This window comes from Echinops telfairi, unplaced genomic scaffold, assembly GCF_000313985.2.
Source record: "Echinops telfairi isolate 266 unplaced genomic scaffold, ASM31398v2 ScPeMD7_1;HRSCAF=3_0, whole genome shotgun sequence".
NCBI classification, from domain to species: domain Eukaryota; kingdom Metazoa; phylum Chordata; class Mammalia; order Afrosoricida; family Tenrecidae; genus Echinops; species Echinops telfairi.
The window spans coordinates 54,525,037-54,552,053 of record NW_022103896.1 but is presented as its reverse complement, the minus strand read 5'-3'; the positions used below and the strand labels follow the sequence as shown (position 1 = coordinate 54,552,053).

Here is a 27,017-nt window from a genome sequence, read left to right as displayed (position 1 = left end):
CGCCTTACCCTGTGCACAGCCATGGACTCTACCCAGCTGGATCCCCACTCATTCAAACGCACGGGCAACCCAGTTGCGCTATCAGCAGCAGTCTTCTTACAGAACTTCTCCCACGTAGGCCTGCACGGACTTCCGAATAGCCCTGAATATGGCAAATCACAAACTCCAGCATAAGCTGAGATGAAATGAAAGTTCAAGCTTTTGGAAGCCTGATAAGAATTCTTATCAACTGGAAGCTAATAACTGCTCTGGTTCCCTCATGCACATTTCATATTCTCTGTCTTGCTACACTCAGGATTAACTTTAAATAATGTTCAGTAACATGTCTTAAAAATAAACCTCCGCAGGCTGTGGACAACTGAAAATAGCCCCTACCGCCGCCACTGACTGCTTTGTGTCTTGGGAAAGCTGTGCTCTCTTTGGACCTGAGTCTCCAAAGATGTGGAAAGTAGCTTATTTGTTTAAAAAAAAGGCAGAAAACTGAGAAAGGTATACTGTTCACACACATGAGAAAGAGAGGGTGCCCTATTTCATTCCACATCATACTTTATCCATTTTCCTTTCCTTTTAGGGATAATAAGTATTATTTAAAATACCTCTCCCTCAGGGGGAGGCAGGGAAAAAAGAGGAGCTGATACCAAGGGCTCAAATAGAAAGTAAATGTTTAGAAAATGATGATGGCAACATATGTACAGATATGCCTGATACAATTGATGTATGGAATGTTATAGGAGCTGTAAGAGCCCCCAATAAAATTATTTTAATAATTAATTTAAATACCTCTCCCCGAGTTATTTTCTGAACTAACCAATGTTTAGAAAGATGTTTAAAGGGAACTTGCCCAAGACTGTACTATCAGTAACAGCAAAATCAAGATTCCACCAGCGCCTTGATGATTCCAAAGCCTTAGATCTTTTCCGTGTGGTAATTTGTGGGCGTACTTTTATGATGTTTGCCATATCCCTGTACCCTTGTAATCATACTTTATTTAATTGTATTCAACTGGTTCGCCTTTTTTTTTTATACTTTGTGGTATTTTTAAAACTAAAACTGGTCACTCGAATAGATGAAAACCAAGCATCCCTTTTCATAAGCAGGGAGTATATTTTAAAAATCAATATAATGAGCACACAAGACATATTTTCAATAACTGAGTCTAACTGTAGGACGAAAAGCCCTTTGTTGCTTCCTCTCCCACTCTCTCCTTCATAAAAACATTTGTTTGTTTGTTTGGTTGGTTGTTTGTTTGTTTGTTTGTTTGGTTGGTTGGTTGGTTGGTTGGTTGGTTGGTTGGTTGGTTGGTTGGTTTGAAAGGCATAGACAATATTTGAGAAGCATTAAGATTGTACCAACTCAAACATCCCCTCTGATGTAAGGAGAATAGGAATAGCCCTGGGAAGGGTCATTTTCTCACTGTGAGATTCAATATTTTAGGTACGTCTTTTCTCCTAACAGTATCCGGACCTCCCTGGATGTTTGTGCACCCCCTGGGAAACGCCAGCCTCAGTCACAGTGACCTGCGGGCCACACTTGATGAGGTGATGGCTGGTGACGAATGACATCCTACAGTCAATTCCCTTGCACATTTTTCCACTGGAAGTTGAAGGAACCTCTGCATACAGATTGCCTTGTTAGATCATATTAGAAACATATCCCACATTTTCACAGAATTTTGAGACTTCATAATTAACAATTTCCATGCTGAGTACTCCCCAACCCCTAAGAATCTCAGACAGCAGATGGCCCTCTGGGATGTTATTCATGGCCTGCAAAATAGAAGTTCTTACCATGCATGGCTCTATCTAGGACGTCTTTTAAAGAAATGTCCAATGATTTCCATCAGAATAGGACATTGCCTTCTCAGATCTCCTCCCTTTTAGTAGTGAATGTGTGACCCCAATGGGGGAAAACTACAATTTGAAAAGGAGGCAGGCATTAATATTTTATATACCTTTGTTTCTTTAAACCAGATTCATTGTCCATAGAGATGCTGCCAACTTGGTGTTCAAAAGCTCCCGGAGTTACACAATGAATACCTCCTTTACAGGCCAGTTCTCTTTCCATAATATGTAGCTCTTAACCTTTCTAGCCAAAAGCATGGATTATGTCCAAGGAAAATGAGGAAGGTCACCCTGGAAACATTGATGTCACTATGAGTCAATTTGCATAACAGTTTCATGCACTGTAAAGAAATAGCTGAGCACTTGTGGATTGGTTGATGTCAGTATTACTAATCAGGCCCAAAGAAAGCCGAGAGCTTAGGCATCATCTGAATTGCATTAAGCAAAGGAGAGAGTATTACATAACATGGTGTTGATGAATTAAGGCTATGAAGATAAAGTTAGTATCAGCCACGAATGAAGAGCTTGGACACACCATTCTGTGTGCCGCCATCTCTATAATGAAGCTAACCACAAATAGTTCTTCCCTTGTCAGAAAACCACAGGGGCAGTTCTACTCTGCTCTATGGGGTTTCTATGAGTCAGAATTGACTCAGTGACAATGAGTTTGGTTTTTGTTGTTATTGTTGTTGTTTTGTTTGTTTTTAACAGTAACTAATCTTTCACTATAACTAAGATAACCAGATACTCACAGCTTGCTTTCTTACAATAAACTTTAACAATAGAATAAATGGTGGCACTATTGTTAAATGCTCATCTACTAGCCTAAAAGTTGACGATTCAAACCCACCCAGTGGGGCCTTGGAAGCCAGATGCCTGGCAGTCCGCTTCAAAGCACTTGCAGCCTTGCATGCCCTCTGCAGCACTTCTGCTTGGCACACAGGGAATTACCATGGAGCCAGTTCAGCAAGGTGCTGAAAGGATGGCACACAAAAAAAGAGGTCAGGAGGGGTCAAATCCACACAGGTTATAATGTACCCCTCAATACACCACCATAAAAAATATTTGCCATCTTCTTTTTAAATAAATATCTGGTTTGAAATAAAAATACAGAAATAGATTCCCCATGTCTGCTCCCCAATATCTCTCAGTAAAAACTCAATTTTTAAAAAATTATTTTACTGGGGGCTCGTAGAACTCTTATCACAAGCCATACATGCATCCATTGTGTCAAGCACATTTGTACATATGTTGTCATCATCAGTTTCAAAACATTTGCTTTCTACTTGAGTCCTTTGTATCAGCTCATTCCCCCCACCCCCCACCTTCCTCCCTCATGAACTCTGGATAATTTATTTAACATTTTTCATGTCTTACACCAACCTCTGTCTCCCTTCATCCACTTTTCTGTTAGGGACTCCATTGTTTAAGGCAACGTTTATTGGGAGATTGTGTTACTTGCTACCTTCAGACATGGGGAATCTGTTTCTGTGATTTTATTTCAAACCAGTGAATTCTTTAACATGGCTTTCCTATAAGAACAGCACAATGAGATGCGCCGCATTTTATCACTTCCAATAAGATTCTTTTCCCTTGTGCTCCAGCTGACTCTTCATTAAGATGATTATTTGTAAAATGATGAAGAAATTATGTATAGTTAACACTGTACCATTCAAACATAGAGTACACTATATTTATGTACCAATCATACCACTCATTGTTTGCTCAGCCCTGATGGCACTGTGGGTTAGACGCTGGTCAGCAGTTCAAACCTCCCAGCCGCTCCTGAGGAAAAAAGGTGACATGAATTTGTAGGCTTGAAAACCCTCTGGAGGGTGAATAGGAATCAGAGTCGCCTCAATGACAGTGAGCGTGGGAACGTAGCAAGCATGTCATAGGGAGAGATATGAGGAAAACAGACACTCCACCCTCTGTAACAACAGGTGCACAACACAACCAATGACCCTAAACCTTTCGGGATTGCCAAGACTAAATTCCAAATAACAGGATGATGTGACAACATTCTGTTCAGATTCTTATCATATAAAATGTGAGTTACAAGAAGAATCTGGTAGTACAGAAAAATTCCTTTCAAGGAAGTTGGGTTTTTGGGTTATTTCCCAGATTTAGGGAAAGATTCACTCACAGAAGTTGTCTAGGAGACAACTAAGGTTATATTGAGTTATCAATATAAACTTTTTTTTTATATTGGTTAGAACTAACATTTTAAAATTGTGAAAGGTACAACATTCTAAAAATGGAATAAAGCTCAGGCAAATGAATGGCTATCCAAAATTTCCTTCAAAAAGTTCATTTTAAAAAGTAATCTGCAGAGCACAGGACATAATCAGTCACCTATTAAGCCAAAAGAGCACAATTTCCAATTCCTTCTATATCTGTCAAAGGATTCTATTTTAAATATCAGGATAATTAGAGATACTACAAGATTCTCAGATCTCTTCTGAATCATCCAAGATTCCACTGTATCTAGCAAATTTTGACTTACAAAGAAATATTTCAATGATATCTAAGATTTAAGAACTCTAAGAATATTTTTCTCAGAGTTAGTGATTTAAAAAACAGGGTTTAATAATAAAAACGTGCATATGCATATCTTTACTATTTCCTTTGCAGATTAATTTTACTTAATTTTTTACATTGAAAGAATTTTCCTATATTCCAATTGTCAGAATGATGTCTACAATAAATTTAGTTAAATGAAAAGAGTTTAATAACTATGACAACCTTTCCCCAAGATATGCTGAATGATCATGAATTAATTATACAATTTCAATGAGCTTTAAGATTGCACTTCTAAATCAATCAATACCAAATCATATTTTTCTGTCATTTATAAATTGCTTATTGTAATATTTCTCCCACTCTTGCCAAAGTTAATTCCTTACAGAACTGTAGAAAGCAGCCAAAAATGTGAAATTTCAAGGTTCATAATATTCTAAGCACTAATCAGCATTTGGCTTCTGCACTTTGAAGTATTATCCTACAATTATCATTATCACTTCCACTGCTGGGAATTAGTAATGGTTGTTAGACACTATACAATTAGCATAAGAAACCAGGAATCGATGAATGATCAAACACAAGCTAGATGCCAAATAAAATTAATGGAATTTTTAATTCAACCAGTCAAATATGATCGTCAGTGTGTCCAAAACATTCAAAACTTAGCCATCATTATTTCAGAGGGTATAAGGTGACAGTTCAGGAAAAGAAAAACTAGGGAAATGTTAATATGATCATGTATGTGCAACAGAACATCCAACTTCTGGAAATTACATAATTTAGCAATATGATTAAAGACATTTTCAATATTAATTAATTACATTTTAGATGAAATATATAACCCACATTAGGTAATTTTACTAAAAAGCTAAATTTTTTTATTAAATGTAAACATAAAACATTACAACATAAAATATTTCCTTTAAATAAATTCTAAACTCTCACTGCTATTGAGTCGATTATAACAGATAAGGGCCCTTGAAGACAGACTAGAACTGTCCATGTGGATTTCCAAGACTATCATTCCTCATAGGAATAGAAAGCCTCATTTTTCTTGAGAGAAGCTGGTAGTTTTGAACTGCTAACCTTGCAATTATGAGCCCAAGGAACCCACTACACCACCACCGAAAAAAAAAAAAAAAAAACCAACCTCACTTCCACAGAGTCAATGCTGCCTCATAGCTACTGCCTGTGGATTCCCAAGGCTGTGACTGTATGGGAGGAGAAAGCCCAGTCTTCTCCAAGGAGCTACTGGTGTGGTTTCAAACTGCCGACCATGAGATTGAAGCCCCATCTGGAACCAGTACACTACCAAGGCTCCTTAAATAACTGAAGCAAGTTTTATTGTCTTTTATTTTAATTTTTTATGTTTGAAATGAACTTGTATGTCCTGAAAGACTGCAAGTCCACTTCAGTTTCTCTTTGCCTCCTTTGCAGCCACTCAGACCAATATTCAGATCTGAAGGGGAAGGAATGTGCAGAGTTTTTGTCCATGGAATCTTTTTTTTAAATTTTTACCTTTGCATATAACACTCTCCATTTTCTTTGTTGTTGTTTTGTTTTTGGTCCCCCTCTTTCTGTTCTCAACCTCATCCTGGCCTCGATAATGGTCAAAGTCTTGCCTAGGGGTGTGTGAACCCCATTTCTCCTTCTTGGTTTTTCCTTATAACAATAGTTATATTGAATGGTTATCTTTGTAAGACTGACTGAGTTTGTTAAGCATAATGCTCTCTAGTTTTGACTATGTCTTGCAGTGTTTAAGAGCATTATCATTTTTTATTGATGCATAAAATTCCATAGTATGAATGTACCCGAGCTCGTGTATCTGTTCTTCTGTAGTTGGGGTTTGGGGGTTTGTTTCCAGGTTTTTGCTATTGTGGAAATTGCTGCAAGTGTAAAGCAAGTGTTTAATTAAAATGATATTGAACTGGTTGAAGATACAACTTGAAAAAATTAAATCTAGGCAGATCTGCCACAATCAGGGAAAACCCGAGGGAAGGTCATGTGCAAATCCTAGTGTTCCACTAGGGCAGTGGTTCTCAACCTTCCTAATGCCGCGACCCTTTCATACAGTTCCTCATGTGGTGGTGACCCCCCAACCATAACATTATTTTCGCTGCTACTTCATCACTGTAATTTTGCTACTGTTATGAATCGGGTGACCCCTGTGAAAGGGTCCTTTGACCCCCAAAGGGGTTGTGGCCCACAGATTGAGAACCGCTGCACTAGGGTATTCATCCTTTTCCTCTCCCAGTTCACCAGGGTAAGTCCGGGGTTTTCTTTCTTGTGAATGTGAATTTTGTGGTACCTTTTTCTCAAACCCTAACCAGAACCTTCTTCTGTTGTGTTTCTGGGCAGCGCGATTGGTACTGATCTTCAAGCACAATCTAGTTCAATCTCGGGCTTATGGGAGTTGTAGTTCAGTGGAGGCCATACTGAACTGGACTGATTTCTTCCCTTAGTCTTGGGTTTCCGTCACTTCCGTTTGCTCCAGACAGGAAGAGACTCATCGTTGTGTCTTAGATGGTGGCTTGTAAGCTTTAAAGACCCCAGACAGTGCTCACTAGGTGTAGTCGCATTATCTTTATGAACTATGTTGTGCCAGTTGACCTAGATGCACCATGAGAGTATTGTTCTTAGCCTTCATGCCCAGTAGCTCATGTCCATGAAGTGCTTGATAATGTCAAAGAAGTTTCCAAAGCTTTGCTTTCCTGAAGCTTATAGGAAAATGGAATTAAAAGATAATGGAGGATATTTATGTTAATGTTCCATTAACAAAATGGACTATTTCCCCGAACTTTTTGAAGCCCTCTCACCTAAGCACATAGCTGCAGTGCATAGACATATCCACAATGGTCACATGTTGGACTGGTTTGAAACCACCAGTCACTCCGGAGGGAAAGACGAGGCTTTCTACTCCTGTGAAGAGTTGCAATCATGGAAATTCATCGGGGTATTTCTAGCCTGTCCTAGCAGGTTATCATGAGTCAGAACTGACTCAATGGCATTGAGTTTGGTTTGGGTTTATACCTGTATGCATGTGAGGTGGTACTCTTGTACAACCCCCCTTACCGATTGAGCATACACAGCCAGCTGTATATCCACTCTCAAGCTAATGTTTTGTATTATTGTTTTTGCATGTTTTTATATTCTATAGTGTTTGCTGTTGGCCTTTTTGCTTTTGTGCCTCTCGTGTCTTCCTTTACCCTGATCACGTGATGACTTCCCTCATAGTATGCATTACCTTTCCCGTCGCCAAAAGTCACACATCTGCTATCTAGTCAGCGAGGCTCCCTCCCTCCTCCTCCCTCCCCAGTAGTCATCAGAGAGTATTTCCTTACAGAGAGAAGCTATTTCTTGTTTGGCTTATATTAGTGGTGTCATACACTATTTGTCCTTATGTAATAGACATTTATTTTACTCCATATGAGGTCCTCCATGTTCATGCATGCTGTGAGATGTGGTACAGATTCATTATCATTGTTCGTTGTTGCATAGTATTCCATTGTCCGTGTGGCACAGTATGTTTATCCATTCCTCCCTTGGTAGGCATTTAGGTGGTTTCCATCCTTGTGCTCCTGTGAATATTGCTGCTCTGGACATGAGTGTCCATACAGTGAATATGCTCTTGGTGGCCAACCAAAGTGTTAACGGTCAGAGTCCATGTTGAGAGAAACACTTAATGGTCTGCTTTCAAAAAGCCATCCTGTGAAAACGGTGACACTATTCAACGGTGCAATCCACAGGGTCACTGTGATTCAAAAATAACTTGATGGCAACTGGTTTGGTGTGGGGTTTTCGTGTGCCAGTCTCCGTCGTGACAATGCCCAGCAGTTGCTGCGTGCTTCCCCGGCACTGCACTAATGCTTTACATGTCATCGTGCCCTGTCATGTTCACACAGGCCTTATGAAATGGGCTCCTCTGTGTCGTTTCCATTACATAATCAAGGAAATGGCGTTTTAAAAGGTTAAGCAGATTGCCTAAGGCAGATTCCCTAAGGAGGAACCAGACTTGGGAGACTGCCTTCAAGCTTGTGAGCCTAACCACTCTGCTACTCTGACTCTCTAAAAGCTGCTGGAATTATGAGGGAGGACCAGACATGTGTCATCGTATGCTGCATCTTACACAAAAATGTAGCCCTTTCATGAATTCAGAAGGGAAGACATTATTTTCCCCTGATTTTAAAATTATTTGTCATTTCAGTTAATGAAATGAACTCCAGAAACACAAATGCTCTGTTGGTCTAGATACAGAGACTATTACGTACTATAGTTTGTGTTACAGATAGCAGTAATTAGAGGAAATGATATCATGAGCTCTGAAAACAGTTGTTGTTCTTGTTCTTGTGGGTATTTTTTTCATGACATATGATAAACAGTGTCTAAGATGAAATACCCACAAAGGATATGACATTTATACGTTTTAATTTTCATTAGCGTATAGTATTTTCAGTTCAGTATCAAAAAATTCCTATGTAACGTCTAATAAAACTAAACTAAAATGTAAATGATGCAAAAATTAAATTGGTAACCATCTTATAATCTTCTTAGTTATACAATTCATTAGAATTAGGTAAGTGAAATGTAATTCTTCTAATACTAGGGTTTTATTTTATCTTTATGACTATTTTACAGTCTCTAAAACATTATCTTGTTTTAAGGGAAGAAATCAAGCACCCTAGCATTCTTTATGCAGGAACTTAGATCCTATGACACGACAGAAAATGACTGATTTTTCCAGCTTTTCATCTTTCCCTGCAATAACAAACCATATTGGTGTGCATTAGGGACTTGTCTGCTAATTAAAAGATTGCCAGTTCAAATCCACCAGCTGCTGCAAAGAAGAAAGATGAGGCTATCTGCTTCCATAACAATTTCACAATCTTGGAAGCCTGTAAGTCAGAATCAACTCCATGGCAATGGGCTTTATAGTGTATAACACCTGTTTCTCTTGGTCATACCCAACTCATACTCAAGCTATAGAATGGAGATAGGGTAAAGATATGGGGATTATTGGGTAGGACCTTCTAGGGTTTGGCTTACAAAACTGACCTCTTGGGAATCCGAAAGGAAATTTTTAGGGAGAAAATGGCCTATAGAGAGGCGAGGGGCAATGAGAATGACCAAGGAGAAGGCTCAAGAGAGTTTTAAAGTGGAATCGTCACTTAACAGGAATCATTATAGTTAATGTCATGTTTACCCAATTTCAGTAAGTTTGATAGAATGACGAGTTACAAGCAGTAGAATGCCAACTAAAAGATGAGTTTTATGTAACTATGTAACCGAATACATTGACCAGCTCCAGCCCTACGGATGGTAACAGAAGACAACGAACAGTCGGTCAGGCAAAAGGAGAAGGTTGGAAAATCCACGAAGTCCTATGTGCCTTCAGTGCAGCTTCATGACTATTGCCTGTATTGAAGAGCTTGAAATGCACACAGCACGTAGCGGTAATGCTGAGAGAGAAGCCAGCGTCTAGACAGGTGTGTCACAGCTGTACAACAACAACCCCCAGAGTCCAGGTTAGAGCTAGCTTTACAGCTTCATAAAACGGGTATGTCAGCAGGTGCCAGAGGAACAGGAGTTCAGGCCAATGGGAAGAACCAGTCTATAATAGGCTGGTATACAGATGTAGAACATTGGCTTAAGAACTGACAGGGATACATACAACTGCAAAGGAGATTCATCTTGTGTCCTTTTCTTCCAGTACGCAAGCTGCGAGAAATCATAATTGGAAATGTTTTCTTGGCTAGCAGGGATTCAGAACAGAGTTGATGGTGTGTTAAAATATCACTCAGATTAACCAGTATGGAGAGTAGCAATAACAGGAGGGGAAGGGGAGGGTGGGGGGAGAAAGAGGGAACCAATCACAATAAAATACCTATAGCCCCCTCCCAGGGGGATGGATGGACAAGAGAAAAGTGGGTGAAGGGAGACATCAATCAGTGTAAGACATGACAAAATAATAATAATTTATAAATTATCAAGGGTTTGTGAGAGAGGGAAGATGGGGCAGGGAGGAAGGGAGGGGGAAAAATGAGGAGCTGATACCACAGGCTCAAGTAGAAAGAAAATGTTTCGAAAATGATGATGGTAACAAATGCACAAATGTGTTTGACAAAATGGATGGATGGATGGATGGATTGTGATAAGAGTTGTCCAACCCCCAATAAAACGATTAAAAATACTGAAAAAAGATTATTACTGAGATTGCCTGAGATGTGCCTATCTACCATAGTAATAGATCTGTTACTGCAGCCCTGGATCCCTTCTAGGACATGATGGCTTCTCTTGTGGAATATTCCTGGATTGGCAAAGCAAGTTGCCTACACAAGACTATCCTACTTCTCTGTACCGACTGTGCCAAACAAGTCACCTGTGTCCCCACATTCTTCCTCGGCTGCTGGAATGCTTCCTGCTGTGCTCTCGTCCGGTCCAGAGACCTCCATCACTTCCTGCCTCACTTACGTGGTGTGGCATATTTTCTGCCCTGACCACTTCAGTCTCAGTCCTGCTAGACGAGAGTACACACGTTGGTACAGACAAGAGCTCTCGACACATGGAATTCTGGACAGATAAAACCCTCAGGAACAGTAGTCAGAATGGTGATTTCATGAGGGCAGAGAGATGGTGGAAAATGGGGGGGAGGGGAGGAGAGAAAGGGGGAACCCATCACAGGTTGGATATATAGTCCCCCACCCCCGCAGGGAGATGAATAACAGAAAGGTGGGTGCAGGGAGACCACAGACAATGGAAGACACAAAATAACAATAATATATAAATTATCAAGGATTCACAAGGGGGGGACAGTGGGAGAGGGAGGGGAAAAAGATGAGCTGCTATCAAGGGCTCAGGTAGAAAGAAATTGTTTTGGAAATGTTGATGGCAACATATACACAAGTGTGCTTATTACTATTGAATGATGGATTGCTGTAAGATTTTTAAGAGCCTCCCAATAAAATGATTAATTAAAAATGAAAATAAAAGAGTTACGACCTTGGGAATCCACAGGGAGCAGGTTTTCTCTGTCCTACAGGATGACTGAGCGATGGAATTGACTCAGTGGCAGCGAGTTTGATTTTCAGCGAGAAGAATATGTTTTATGTGTGTAGGAACCTCAGTTAAGCTTTCTCATTTGTTCTGAACGGTTTGCAAAAGCCAAATCTACTGACCCTGTCCCCCAAAACTAATGGATGAACAATTACCCAGCGAATGTGGTAAATGGTGAGCAAAGAAATAGATACTTCCTGCTCATAAGATTTTGTTTTTATATAAAAAGTCTGGGGCCTGTTTTATCCACATATTTCCTTTGTTAATTTTGCTTTTGTAGATATTATTAAAAATATGGATTATTTTGTTAATTAGAAAAAGCAGGTGCATAGCTACATTCACGAAGCCACAAGACATCTTTGAAAGTATAATTTCTTGGGTAGAACCGTACAGAGGTGTCTCAGTCCACACCTGGCTGGCCTACTCGTGGCAAACTTAGGAATGCATGAAGTTTCCAATTAAATGTACTTGCCCTGTAAAGTAAGACTATCCTTTTCATCTTTGTCAACTAGAAGTAAATTGCTTGATTCAGTAAACCCAGTCCCTCTGAGTGGTCGTTGTTCAGGACTGGGTGAGACTGAGCATGGAAAACCATTCATCATCAGGAGAATTTGTTTTCAAAGCACCCAGGCTCTCCTTCAGCCAGTAGATCAATTACCCGCTATTCAAGGGGAGAGCCCAATTAGTTCCACATTAAGGCAAGCCAATCAGCCCTGTAAGGGAGGGAAAGGTAGCAAGAATATCCGAGTTCGCTCCCTCTCCCCCAGTCCTCTAGAAGCAATCAGCCATCCTCTTGGAAGACCAGGACACCAGGGGGCGGTTTGTGAATATATTTTGCCACTAATTTTGGATAAGAGAATATTTCTCTTGATTTGTAGCCCTATGAGTAGTAATACCTACTTTAGAATGAGAAATTAATGAAGCTTTTGTTTTATGTAGTGACAGGCAAATGCTTTGGAGATTTGTGGCAAGGAAATGCGGCTTCAAAAATGATTCTCAAACCTGCTTCTCTACTTCCCAGAATGACGATTTTTATATATTATTATATTTCATATAATCATTTAGCACTCAGGATCCAAGAACGGAGTATGGGGGAACCACACTCGAGGTGACGGCATGTACACGTAGGCTGGTTTGTTTGTTTTCATAAATAGAACGGAGGGTTGTACGCCTGTTGTCCCCCATCATTTGGGAGGTACAGAATGATGTCAGAGCATATTAACTGATGTCACCTGCCGTGATTCAGCCTGGGAGATACCATAATGATTAGCTAACTCTACACACATGACTGCTGCAACCATTTAAGTATTTTCTATTAATAATAAAGAAAGCAATTAATGGATGACAAGAAAATAGTGTAATTGCAATCAGAGAAGGAGTGTAATGTAATCATTTTCTTCCTGCACACAAATGGTGTCAATTATCTTTGAGTTAATTCAATTTGATTTTCAAATCAGTTACCAATTTTTACATTGAAAAGGATAATTTGGCAGGTGAGTATCAATCTATATGTTGTTCATTAGTTTGATTTCACTTAAATTATCCATTTTCTCACTGAAAATGGATAGCTTGGATGTGAATGCAGACAACATATAAATTTTCCTTTACAGTACACACAAAAAAAGTGGCATGTCTTTTGTACGATAAATTCACAACTTTGTGCTTTAAAGACGAACTGACCAGTTGTATGAGCCCCAAATTCACAACTTTGTGCTTTAAAGACGAACTGATCAGTTGCATGAGCCCCTAATAAAATGATTAACATTTTAAAAAAGACTAACTGAGCTCTCACATGTGCGTGAACACAGCCTGGAGCCTCAGAGCAGCATATTCTGAAAATAAAACTGGGTGGCAGGCAGGGCGTCTAGGCGGAGCGAGACAGGGGCAAAGATGGAGGTGGGGTGGGCGGAGGAAGAGAGGACTGTGGGAGGGTTGCTTACAGAGAAGGAATATCAGAACATCAGAATGCACCTGTGTTTTGGCCGTGAAGGTATTTTCTTCCTACAAAAATAAAGTTTTTTTATGCTTGCAGAGATAAGTAAGACTATTGAAGGAGTATAATTGGGTTATTTTAAGTTGAGCTCAATTCATGAAAGCTTTAAAATCAAAATTGTTACAAATTTTTTATGATTGTTACATTTATAAAGACAACAGATTTTTCAAAGTACTTCTTTGAGGTCTTTGAATAATACATGTCCCATATTAGTAATATGAATGTACTCACACATTGTAAGTAGCATTTATAAATTTAATGTAATTGTGTTTTCTTTAAGCATTTCATTTACCTGTAAAATCCTCACAATGAAATCATTCTTAAAATCCAATAAAATGTGATTCGTGTTTTCCCAGGTTTTCCAATATCATGCACAAACTAAGTAAGATTTCAAAACATAGGACTGAAATCCTGTGTCTCAATCAATTTTTCAATTGCACATTCTAAACTGAAATTACAGGACTGCCACTCTAAATCACAGAAGAGGCACCAGGTGTTCACAGATGTATTCTTACCACAAATACATTAGTACAGTGGTTATGATTCTCAAAAACACTTATCTTTAAATTTAAACTTTCCTAGACTTACACGAGAGTACTCACTAAGGAAGACACCATTTCTGTTAACTGAACTTATGTAGATGTATCTTTTTCTAAGTTTGAACGATGTGTACCTATGACGGGAGAGAAATTGCCCTCTGTGTCAGCTCAATTCTTCTCAACCAGCAGTCTTGGTCAGGCACGAGAGCTGACGCTGCGCCTATCAGTGCAGTCCTTACCCGGCAATTGCCATATTCCGTCTTTTAATTAGCTCTGCATTCTGTCAACGTTTCAATGAAAAGTCAAGTTACTTAAATCTCTGACTAATCATAACCAAACCCAAACCAAACGCACTGCCAGCAGGTCGATTCTGACTCATAGCGACCCTCAGAGGGTCCCGTAGAGGTTTCTGAAACTTTACATCTTTATGGAGCAGACAGCCTCACCTTTCTTCCACAGAGCAGTTGGTGGGTTTGAACCACTGACCTTGTGGTTAGCTCAGTGCACAACTCACTCTGCCATTAGAGCTCCTTCTGACTGTTTGTAGGAGCCATTGACTCCCATTCAACCCGATACCGTGATTTGCCTGTCTTTGACTCTGCCGACAGACACTTCACTTTGTTTATCTAGATCCTTAGAATTAGGGAGCAATGTGTGTAACTTTCCTTTCTATTTTAAACTTCATTATAAGAGAAATAAGAGCCTTTCCCCACTTACAGAGTCTTACAGTGTCTGATATTATGTATTTATTCAGATTCAGCTTCAGCTTCTTCATTCAGTTCTTCGCCCTGTTGAATTTTGGCTCTTGTGTAATGTTTCTGCTTGGTAACGTGGAACGTCAGCAAAAAGAGATGAAGACTCTGGGCAAGATGAGTTGCCAGAGTGGCTGCAACGGTCATTTCAAAGATAAAGATTGTGAGGAAGGGGAAGGAATGGTCAGCATTTCATTCTGTTGTGCCAGAGCTCCTAACAAACAACAGCCACATGTTCCTGAGCACTGCAACGTCATTCAGTGCCCTCCGTGCTGCATGCTCTCCTAACCACGACTGCGGACCACATATCAGAGACTGCCTGAGCATTTCCTCGTGCTGCAGATGCTGGAGACTGAGGACTGAACTGCTCAAAGCCTCATAGAGGAAGACAGCATCCTAAGGTCATTCTTGTTAGGGGCAGCAGCCTCAAAGGCCACACAAATCTCTTTCCTTAGCCTAGAGCTTCAGTATCTTCTCCCTGCCCAACAAAAGAGATCGGGTTGAAAAAGCAATGGCTGATGCCGAGCAGTATATTTTCTGGGTTATCCAAAAAAAAAAAAAAGATCATGTTGTTGTCGTTAATGTGCTGTTGAGTCAGTTCCGTTTCATACCAGATCTGTGTACAGCGGAACGAAGCACGGTCTGGTCCTGCGCCATCTCATGTTTCTTATGTTGCCGCCACTGTGTCAATCAATCTCATTAAGGGCCTTCCTCTTTGTGGCCGCCCCTCTACTTTACCAAGTGTGATGTGCTTCTCCAGAGACTCATCTTTCCCCATAACGTATCCAAAGTCCCAGACTTGAGAAGAGGTCTCACCAACCTTGCCTCGAAGGAGCATCATGGCTGTACTTCTTGCAAGACAGAACGGTTTGTTGTTCCGGCAGTCTGTGTGCCTTTCAATAGTCTTCACCAACAGCGTGGTCCAAATGCAATGGTTTTTCTCCCTTCTTCCTTGTGCAACGTTCACTTGCATGCAAGGCCATTGAAAATGCACTGGTTTGAGTCAGGCACATCTGTCCTCCGAGGAACATTCTTGCTTTTCAACCCTCTGAAGAGGTCTTGTGCAGCAGATTTACCCAATGCAATGCATCGGTTGAACTCTTCCCTGCTGCTTTCGTGAGCATGGATTGTGGGTCCAAGCAAGCCAAAATCCTTTGCAACCTCAACCTTTCCTCCATTTATCATGATGTTACCTATTGGTCCCATTCTGAGGATTTGGAATATCTTTACACTGAGCTGTAATCCATACTGAAGGCTGAAACCCTTGATCTTCATCAGCCGGTCCTTCAAGTTCCCCTCACTTTCAGCAACGAAGGTTGTGTCATCTGCATATCTCAGATTGTTATTAAACCTTCCTGCTCTTCTGATGCCGTATTCTTCTTTGTATAACCTGACTTCTCTGATTATATGCTCAGCATATAGAGTGAATAAATGTGGTGAGAGGGTAGGTCCTGATGCACACTTTACTTCATGTTAGACTGTGCGGTACGACCTGGTTCTGTTCACACACCTGCCTCCTGAGCCATGTACAGGTTCCGCAGGACCGCAGGCTTTACTCCATCTGCATTATGATGGTCAACTCTACGTGGAAGGGACAGCTCTTCCTAAGTCGTAGTATGGGTGACTTCCCATCCGAGGGACTCAACTTCTGGCACTGCTCATGAGGATTTCCGTAACTGACAAGGTGTTTCTGCTATCCAGAGGGTTTTCAGTAGTCCTGTTCCTCCTTCATAGTCTGCTCTTAATCTGGAAGCTCTGCTGAAACAGGTTCGCTTTGGTTGACCCTGCTGGCACTTGAAATACCAGCGACATAGCCTTCAATATGACAGAAGCACATAAGCCAACCAGTACAATGAACTGACAGCCAAATGGTGGTTGGGCGGGCGTTTGGGGAGTGGGGGGAAATCACAACATAGTATAAATAATTTTAGATTTGGTTACAAGAGAGAAGCTGGGAAGCTATCAACAAATGTATTTATCCTACAGATCTAGTTCTTTATGCCTATCCTGAGTCTTTCCATTGAATGTATGCACGATAACAATGCAACACACATCCCTATGTTTTCAATCTGTTTTTCTTTTCCCAGTTTCTACAGATAAAATGATTTGAAGGGATGCGTGACAGACACCCTGAAAACAGCACAGAGAAACTGTGACAACCCCCGGAAACATGAAAGGTGGTTTCTGACTGGACAGCTGCAGCTTTGGTTCAGTTTATATAAAAACCCAAATAAATAAAATGGACAGTATCATTTAAATTTAGAAATTCCATTTCTTCTATGTTCTAAACTGTATAATTGTCAGGTTTTTATGGTTTATATTGTTAATGTGTTTTCCTCCCAGCTAATTATGTTTGTTTGGGTTTGTTTTTAAGTCTTAAAGTCAATAAATGTGAAGGAAGGACATTTATGAATGGCAAGGGAAACACTGTATACAAATGTATATTTGTAAAAGCTATTTTTATGATTAGCATGTTGGGCTGTTGATCACATATAAAGTCAGGTGATGTTGCAATTCTTCGTTTACAGCTTATTTCCAACACTGTCATGTAAGAAAAAAATATATCGTATGCTAGTTTTTATAATTTATTTATAATTTATAGTTCTAAATACTCCAGTTCATAAGGATAAAATACTTGAAGAGTCCCTATTTCTGCCCTCGGTAAGCACCGTTTCTTGGAAGGAAGATTGCAGATGTTTGGGGCATCCTCCTGAGTGAAAGGACTGTCAATTTGACTGTGACCGTGTTGAGAACGCTCTGCTCTACTGAACTGAACTGACCTAAGTATGACCTAATGCTTCAAACGGGGCTATGGAAATCCCATGGAGAGGTTTCAGTAATGGTCTAGGTGAGAACTGGGTGGTAAAAGATTGTCTTTTCTTTGGATGCAAACATTTGAATTAGTACACAAGTCACTGGGTTTCATCTCCTAGAACGAGGGCGTCTCCAGGCCCAAGCGTGACCAGTGGTTCCCAGATGCTCCTAGCTGTCTTGTGCTGTGGAGATGGAAGAAACCATGTTCACAGACCGTAGGAGAATTCCGCATATAATTTCTTAATAAACAGTTTCTTTTCAAATAAAGTTGGTGTGTGTCTTTTCTTTGGGCTGCACTCACTTGCCATTGCCATGGGGAACTCTCTAAGCCTCTGTCAGGCCACAAAAGTACAGCCATGATGAAAGCAGTGTCACTTTACAAAAATATGTGTGTCCTCTGTACCCTCATTCTTCGTGGACTGCCCTGTGTTCTGGAACATACTAACTTGCCATTTGAAGTAAAGCAAGAGGGCCCTCAATCCTTGATTGAAGTCACACTCAGATCTACATCTTGAGAAGCCAGAAGTTCTCTCAAGGGACAGAATCTTAAGAAACTATTATAGGATAGAAAGCAACCTGAGACTATCTGAAAGTATGAATGTCCTCCCAGACAAAAAGGTTTCATTAAGTAATTACAACCTTGTCTTCAAATAACACACCAATGTAAATATGATGCAGATCAATGATGGTACCAAAAAAAAAAACCAATGTGCATTTGGTTGGGGTTTTTTTTAAACATTTTATTGGGGGCTCATACAACTCATCACAATCCATACACACATCCATTGTGTCAAGCAATTTGTACATTTGTTGCCATCATCATTCTCAAAACATTTGCTTTCTACTTGAGCCCTTGGCATCAGCTCCTCATTTTCCCCTCCCTTCCTAGCCCCCTACCTCATGAACACTTGATAATGTATAATTTTTTTTCATGTCTTATACTGATTGATGTCTCCCTTCACCCACTTTTCTGTTGTCTATCTCCCAGGGAGGAGGTTACATATAGATCCTTGTGATTGGTTCCCCCTTTCTATCCCACCTTTCCTTCATCCTCCCAGAATCACCAGTCTCACCACTGGTCCTAAGGAGTTCATCTGTCCTGGATTCCCTGTGTTTCCCGTTCCTATCTGTACCAGTGTATATGCTCTGGTCAAGCCAGATTTCTAAGGTAGAATTAGGGTCATGATAGTGGGTTGGGAGGAAGCATTTAAGAACTAGAGGAAAGTTGTATGTTTCATTGGTGCTCTACTGCACCCTGACTGCCTTGTCTCCTTCCCACAACCCTTCCATAAGGGGATGTCCAGTTGCCTACAGATGGGCTTTGGGTTCCCACTCTGCACTCCCCTTCATTCACAATGATATGATGGTTTGTTCTTTCTTGCCTGATACCTGATCCCATCGACACCTCATGATCACACAGGCTGGTGTGCTTATTCTTTGTGGGCTTTGTTGCTTCTGAGCTACATGTGGCTGCTTGCTTATCTTCAAGCCAGATGCTATATCTTTTGATGGCCGGGCACCATCAGCTATCTTCACCACATTTACTTATGCACCCGTTTTGTCTTCAGTGATCATGTCAGGAAGGTGAGCATCATGGAATGCCAGTTTAATAGAACAAAGTGTTCTTGCATGTGCATTTGGGTTTTTTTTATGTGAAGCAATAATGCATTTGGAGTTCATGCCACCAGGTCAGACTGTTAATCTAGCTTTCTAGTTAGAAGTTCTGAAAAGATTGCATAACAGTGTGAGGCAAAAAAGCCTGATTTGTGGAAGATAGGGGATTGGTTTTGCCACCACGACAATGCACCTGCTCATGCAGCCATCTCAGTGCACCAGTTTGGGGCAAACAGTAGCATGCCTCTTTTTCTCCACAAACTTGACCCACCTAACCTCGTTCTGTGAAGCTTCATTTTGTTTGTGAGAATGCAGAATTTTTAATGACAATAAAAGGTATTGTGATTCAATGACAGAAGAGGTGAAGAAAAAAACAAGAGAGGTGCTGTCAACCATACAAAAAGATGAGTTTGAAAAATGTTTCCAAGAATTGAATCACAGATTTAACAAATGTATTAAGTGTAATGGAGAATACTCTGAAGGTGATAAAGTTGTGTTAAAAAAAAATTCTGATTTGGGGAGTACCCCCTCAAATGTAACATAGTAGCACATAGGAAAGTAACAAGCAAGGTTGTTGCACAGTTTGAAAACCTCAAAATGCACACACTCATTACATAAAAACACTGTAGCAGCTCCTCACTGAAAAGGAAACAAGCAATATGTAGGGATCACAGAGAATGCTTTGTGAGAATGAAATCTCCCATCCAAACTTATGGCGGTCTTGTGATTCTGACTCATAGAGTCACCCCTACAGAACACACTAGAACTCCCCCGGAGGTTTTCCAGACTAAATCTTTACACGATTACAAAACCTATCTCTAGTGGAATTAAGACACCTTTTTCCAAAGAGATGGGGCTTGGTGTGTATCCCCTTCCTCCTTTAATAAATATGTTTATCCTTTAGATAGATAAAATAAATAAACTACACTTTCCTATTTAAAGTCTTCAGAAATCTGCAAAATAAAACTTAGGTGCTGGATCAGGAAATTGCTCCCCTTTTAAGGACAATTCAAAAGCTATGAGGTGGTGCACTGGCAAGTAATTTTTAATGACCAATAAAAGGTATTGGCAAATCTATGACTTACACATGACTAAACTCTGAAAATTATCTGTATAGCTCTATAGAAGAATAGCATCAAATGAAAGTGATTTCTCAGTTTTGCAGCTAAATTGAGAAATTTGAACCACTTGAAAGGAAGCATTTCAAGCTCTGTGTATTATGAAAATATACATGAAGTCAATTGCTACTGGTGTGCAATTAACCCATCCTCTTAGTATTTGAAAATTAGTACTGCATAAGTTAGCATTATCATAAGCTATTGAGAATATTATACTTTCTCTGATGCCCATTAACAATTCTCAGAATGTGATGAGTAAATAAAATATTCAAAGAGATGTCCTTGCTTGTGGGTTTCATTTCCTCCGCCATGGGTCTTGAAGTGTAAAACCATAGGTCTTCAGCCTGACTCAGACCTATTCCAGGGTTAAGAATGTCTTATGTTGTCAGTCAGGGGCAGTATAGCACCAATGAAACACACAACTTCCCTCTAGTTCTTTAGTGCTTCCTTCCCCCCCAATATCATGACCTCAATTCTGCCTTACAAATCGGATTAGACCAGAATATGCACACTGCTACAGTAAGATCCAGCAACACAGGGAATCCAGGATAGATAAACCCTCAGGACCAACAATGAGAGTAGAGATACCAGGAGGATTAGGGGAGGGTGGGGGGCAGAAATGGGGAAACAATGACAAGGATCAACCTATCACCCCCTCTCAGGGGAACAAAAAATGGAAAAGTGGGTGAAGGATGACAGAAGATGATGTAAGATATGAAAATAATAATCTAGCTTATCAAGGGTTCGTGAGGGAAGGTGGGGAGGAGGCAGGGGGAAGAAATGGGGAGCTGATATCAGGGGCTCAACTGGGAAGAGAATGCTTTGAAAATGATGATGGTGGCATATGTGCAAATGTATGCAGTACTAATTATCGAATACTAAGAGGATGGGTCTCTTCTCAGCTCCAGTATCTGGCTTTTGAAAGTTGATAAATCTGAGCAACAATTCTTCACCTTGCCCAGACAGTAGTCGAGAACTTTTAAAAAGAAGGAATAGCAGACTCGCACCCCACTATGTTTTGTTGCCCAGATGGTTTTATGTGACGGCAGGGTTGGAATTCTAACCGAAGCCAAATATGGAAATGCATTTATTCTACAAGTGACTGATTTAGAGCTGAGCGTTAGCACCATTCTTTCCAACAAGATCTGAGGGGTATGTCTTCTGGGGAACATCTCAAGAAGGTGGTTATGCTTTTGTGGTGTTTTTTTGTTTTGCTTTTGTTTTCTGTTTTTTTGTTTGTTTGTTTTTCATTATGCTTTTGTAAGAAGACGTCAATGAAGGCTGGATGCTTCTCTGCCCACAGTTGAGGCGATGTGAGGATGGGGAGACCTGGGGCAACCACAACCATCTTGCAATGATGAAGAGTTAAAGATATTTTGTTCAAATCACGCAGAAGTTATGTTTTCTGGTAACTGTAACTAAAACAAAAATCTAAATAATGCTTGTGGTTACCTAACAAGCAGAAGTTCATCGGAAGTAGTACATTCTAAAAAGACATAGAGTTTTGTTGTTTTTTATTTTGTTTCGTATGAATGTTGGCAACTAATACTGACAACAATGTAGCTCTGAAACACATTGCATAACATCTTTTATCCAGGGTGGAAAACAAAAGTCAGTGTGAGAAATATCTGTTATTTTTTACGAATTTACGATATGTTAATTTTGACAACTTTACAATACAAAAGAATAAGGAAACATACTATCTGTACACTGTAACAAAAGACCTGAATCAACCCAATTCCTCTAAAGAAGTTCTCACATTTCTAATCTAAAAACAGAACCCAGAAGTTAAATCCAGATCATACTAATATACAAACCAAAATCTGAAATAAATTAAAAGCAAACAAAACAAATTCAACTAAATAGAAGACATCCATCCTGGCCAAACAGGGTTTACTTTAAGAAATGTATTCACGCTACACATCACATACATATTTAAGCATCCCAGAACAACATTCAACGGTCAGAGAGCTGAAAAGGAAGGAGAAAGGAAACACAGGAAGCAATTGGGATAAATGATGTAACGTTGAGGTGCTTAGAATAAATGAGATGAAACGATATTTGTATACATTTGTTGAATGTGGGATTTATGATCTGCTCTGTAAACCACCCAATTCACAATTAAAAGTTTAAAAATAAAACTCTCAACCTCACATTTTAAAAGATACTATATTTAAAGTTGTGTTTAAAACAACAGTGATCTCTATTATGTTTAACTTACTTTAGAAAGAAAGCTATTGCCATAAAATAAGAAACAGAAATGAGTGCTAATGATATTGGAAATTATTCTTGCATGTGAAATGATTATGAAGCTCCAAGACCCAATAAAGTATTAAAGAGATACTGTGGGCATAATTATGCACACAATGAAAATTTAAATATTCAATAAAGTAAAAACGTACATAACTTTATAAAAGGCAAATAACAGGGGCAAATATCATGAAAACAATATTCCACTTTACAAAGTTTAAATATCTAAGATACCCAAGATAAACTCAACAAGGAATGTATAAATCTACAATGCACCCATTGCTAATGTTAATTCATAGAAATAAAATATAGGAATAGTTGTCCCTACATGGTAAACTGGAAGTTGCAAATATATCCATTCTCTGCACTTCAGTTCAATACAAATTTCTCCTTAAGTGTCAAAAATCTCATCTCATCCACTCTTTAGACTTTCAGTGCCATTTTATACATTAAAAAGTCCTAAAAATATAATGATACACTTGAAGTCTATCTAAACAAGTGCTGGCTGTACATTTTCACTTAAATGCCTAGCATGTATCTGAAATTTATGTGTTTTTCTCTCAGCAATTGATGTTATCTCTCCAATTACCAGCTCTATAAATGGCGCTTCAACCCATCCATGTTCTAAATGAGAAAGCCTAGGCATCCTCCATATGCCTTCTACCTCACCTGCCTCCTTCAGTTCTACCAGCACATCTTGTTGCTTCTATCACCAAATATACTTAAATTGCTCTACTTTTCTCAATTCTATCTCCAATATCCCAAAAATCATTTCTTAATTTATATATGGACCTCCCATGTCAGAGTCACTTTTCCCACCCCCACCCCTCTTCTCCACCCACCTAACCCCTACCTTCATGGTATCACTATTTCCATTACTGTTCCTGAGGGGTGTATCTGTCCTGGATTCTGTGTGCCTAGAGCTCTTATCTGTACAAGTGTACATGCTCCAGTCTAGTCGGATTCGTAAGATCCAAATTTGTAGAACTGGGGTCATAGTATTGGGGGTGGGGGAGGCATTAAAGAACTAGAGGAATGTTGTGTGATTTGCTGGTGCTATACTGCACCCTAGCTGACTCATCCTTTCCTGTGACCCTTCTGTGAGGGGATGTCCAATTGTCTACAAATGGGCTTTGGGTCTCCACTTGGGCTCCCTTCGTTTGCATCTATTTGATCATTTGTTTTGGGTCCTCTGATGCCTGATACCTGATCCCGTCGACACCTGTTGATCACACAGTCTGGTGTGCTTCCTCCATGTGGGCTTTGTTGCTTCCCAGCTAGGTAACCGCTTGGTTATCTTCCAGTCTTTAAGACCCCGAATGCTATATCTTTTGATAGCCTGGTACCATCAGCTTTCTTCTCCACATTTGCTTATGCACCCGTTTTGTCTTCTGTGATTGTGTCGGGAAGGTGAGCATCACAGAATGCCAGGTTATTAGAATAAAGTGTTCTTGCATTGAGGAAGTACTTGAGTTCAGGTACCATCGGGTACTTGAGTTCAGATACCATCTGCTACCTTAATATTTAATATGCATAAACCTATAACCCTATCGTATATGTACTTGTATTTGCATAAACCTATAACCCTATCGTATATATACTTGTATTTACATATGTACTTGCCTATATTTACACTTCTATAAATGTCTTAGTTCTTTCCTAGTTCTTTCCTCTGTTTCCTTTCACTTTCCTCCTGTCCCACTATCATGTCTTACCTTCATTCGATTCTCAGTAATTCCTCTGTGCTACATTGCACTTGATCAAACCCCACCAGACATTCTACGCCCTCCTCACCATTGATTTTAGATCCCTTGTTGTTCCCTTGTCCCTGGGTTTGATCCTTTTTTTAATACAAATTGTTACACCCTTATTTAATAACTTCATAACATCACCATTTTAAGTAAAATCCAAAGCCCTTTTGTTGCCTATGAGACTCTGCTTGTTTTAACACCTGTGAACCTCTCCTGTTTCTTTTGACTTATTCTTGAACAGGCAGGATTCTTCTGAGCTTGGACTTTGCCTTTGCTTGTCCCCTGCCTGGAACACTTTCCCTCCAGTTCTTGATAAAACCAACAAGTACTTATTCACTGGTTCACAGGCTATTACTATGCCCAAAATAGGCCTATCCCCAAGATTATTCTTTATTATAGTATTTTGGTCATTTGTTTCATGATTTGAGAGGAATGAAGCAAAAATTATGAGACTTTCATTTTTGAGTTGAGTACAATTTCATGTGAGAACAAACAGCTGTGAGCATCCATTAATAGTCAGAGTGCGGCATGTACAAAGTATGAATATAAAAATTTTGAAATCATCAAAAATGAAATGGAACCCATAAAAATTGGTATCCTAGGCAGTGTTGTTGTTTTTGTTGTTGATGTTAGATGCCATCAAATCCGTTCTGATTCTTGGCAGCCCAATGTAATATTGCCCCATCCTGAGCCATCCTCACAATTGTTGTTATGTTTAAGCCAATTGTTGCAGCCACTGTATCAAGATGCCTGGAGGGAATTCCAGATCATTAATGGTACTCATGCAGAACCTGTATTTAGCCTAGAGACATTCATTCAAATAGAACATGGGCATTCTGAACAGGTTAAAATCAAGAAAGGTGTGTGTCGGGGTAGCATCCTTTGACCATACTTATTCGATCTGTATGCTGAACAATTCATTCAAGAAGTTGGATTATATGAATAAGAATGTGGCATCTGGATAGGAAAAATGAACATTAATAACCTGCCATATACAGGTGACACTATCTTGCTTGCTGAAGCCACGAGGACTTGAAGTAATTACTGATAATGATCCTAGACTACAGCCTTCAGCATGGTTTATACATTAATATAAAGAACACAAAACCACTCACAATAGGACCAATGTGCAACATTATGATAAACAGAGAAAAGTTTGAAGTTGCCAAAGAATTCATTTTAGTTGGATCCACAACTTTCCTGGAAGTAACAGTCAAAAATTAATGTATTGCATTAAACAAATCTGCAGTACAAGACCTCTTTAAAGTGTTCAGATATCATTCTGAGAACTAAGGTGCATCTCCTCCAAATGAAGCTATTGTTATTGCCTCAGGCACACAAACCACCGCTGATCTGTCAGTTTGTCACATTGTGGGGGGTTGTGTGTGTCTGTGATGCTGGGAGGTATATCACTTGTGTTTTGAATACAAACAAGGTCACCCAAAATGAGCAAGTTACAGAACAACTTTCAGACTAAGAACAGACTACGAAGAATGAATATGTCGTAGGCTGCCTACTTCAGAGAAACTAGTCACTGAAAACCTTACAGGTAACAGCAGAACATTGTCAGATACTGCAAACCTCATGAACAGCAACAATATTGTCAGAGACAATGCCAGAGATGAAACTCTCAGATTGGAAAGTACTCAACATATGACTGAGGAAGTGCTACCTTCTCAAAGTGGAATCGACCGGAATGATGCTGGCTCCTCGTCCTAGTCAGTGCTAGACTGAAATGGACTGGTGTTGACCATTTTGAACCAGCCAGTCATGGTTTACTATGCTGAGAATGACAGAAAATGGAAGATGACTACACCATTACACAAGGGCCAAATTACATCATTCCATTACTGCCAAATCAATGGAAATCATGGCCCAGCCAAATTGACACATAACTTTATCAGAGTCAACATTACTTTGTCCTTGCACCTCAATGCTTTTCAGTGCTAGAAGTGCACTATTAATATACAAAGTCATTGTATAATAGACGCTTTACTATTATCATAAATGTGAAATGTCAACACAATGTATTAACTATTAAACATGGTTTGTCTAGCCATAGTCAATTCACTTTGTGACATATTATACATTCTATCCTCTATACTTGAGCCTCTAATCCTATTTTGGAGTGAGTTTTCTGTTAGGCTAATGAGGCTGAATTCAGGTGATATATATTTTGAGTTCCCAATTTAGCAGACGGTATGACTCAAGTCTGCAGATTAACTGTCATTTTTGATATGTTAAAATAAGAACTAATTGCTGGTTTTAAACTGTTCTCTTAATGGACAAATTGCAAACTGCCTAATTGAGACTGGAGTCACAGATCTGGCTGAGACCAGACCTAGCCTGCCTAACATGTGCCACAGTGATCAATGTGTCAAAAGCCAGATGTAAAAATGACACCCCCTTTGTGACTTCCCATTTCCTGAATAAACATTTACAGAAGACTCATGCTGTATCATCTGGTGACGAGCACCCATCGATGCCAGTTACCACCCTGGTAGCCATCTTGGGCCGCGCTTGCTGAACAACTTCGGAAACCTCCACTCTCTTGTTCTGGATCCGGAGCCTGGCTTGCCTCCACCTGACCGCCTGTTCTTGGAACTTGAGTCAGTTGCCTCTCATCTGACCTGACTCACCATCATCCACAGACTTATGAGATAATAGTCCTATTGCTTATAAATGAGGAGAATCCTTCAGATGAACATCTAAGCTTCAGATTTAGGATTTGCCAGATTCCACAATCATATGAGTCATTTCCTTGATGGTTCA

The 27,017-nt window shown here is 39.7% G+C and overlaps 1 protein-coding gene across 3 annotated transcripts in view; it reads left to right on the top strand.

Moving 5' to 3' along the window:
• RALYL (RALY RNA binding protein like) overlaps positions 1-17,779 on the top strand; it is an 832,089-nt gene extending 814,310 nt beyond the window's left edge. For all 3 annotated transcript variants that reach the window (XM_045287689.1, XM_045287683.1, XM_045287690.1), the window contains one exon: positions 16,786-17,779. In XM_045287689.1, the coding sequence (XP_045143624.1) occupies positions 16,786-16,808 (23 nt within the window). In that variant the 3' untranslated portion in view covers positions 16,809-17,779. The remainder of the gene's footprint in view (positions 1-16,785) is intronic.
• The last annotated feature ends 9,238 nt before the right edge of the window (positions 17,780-27,017 follow it).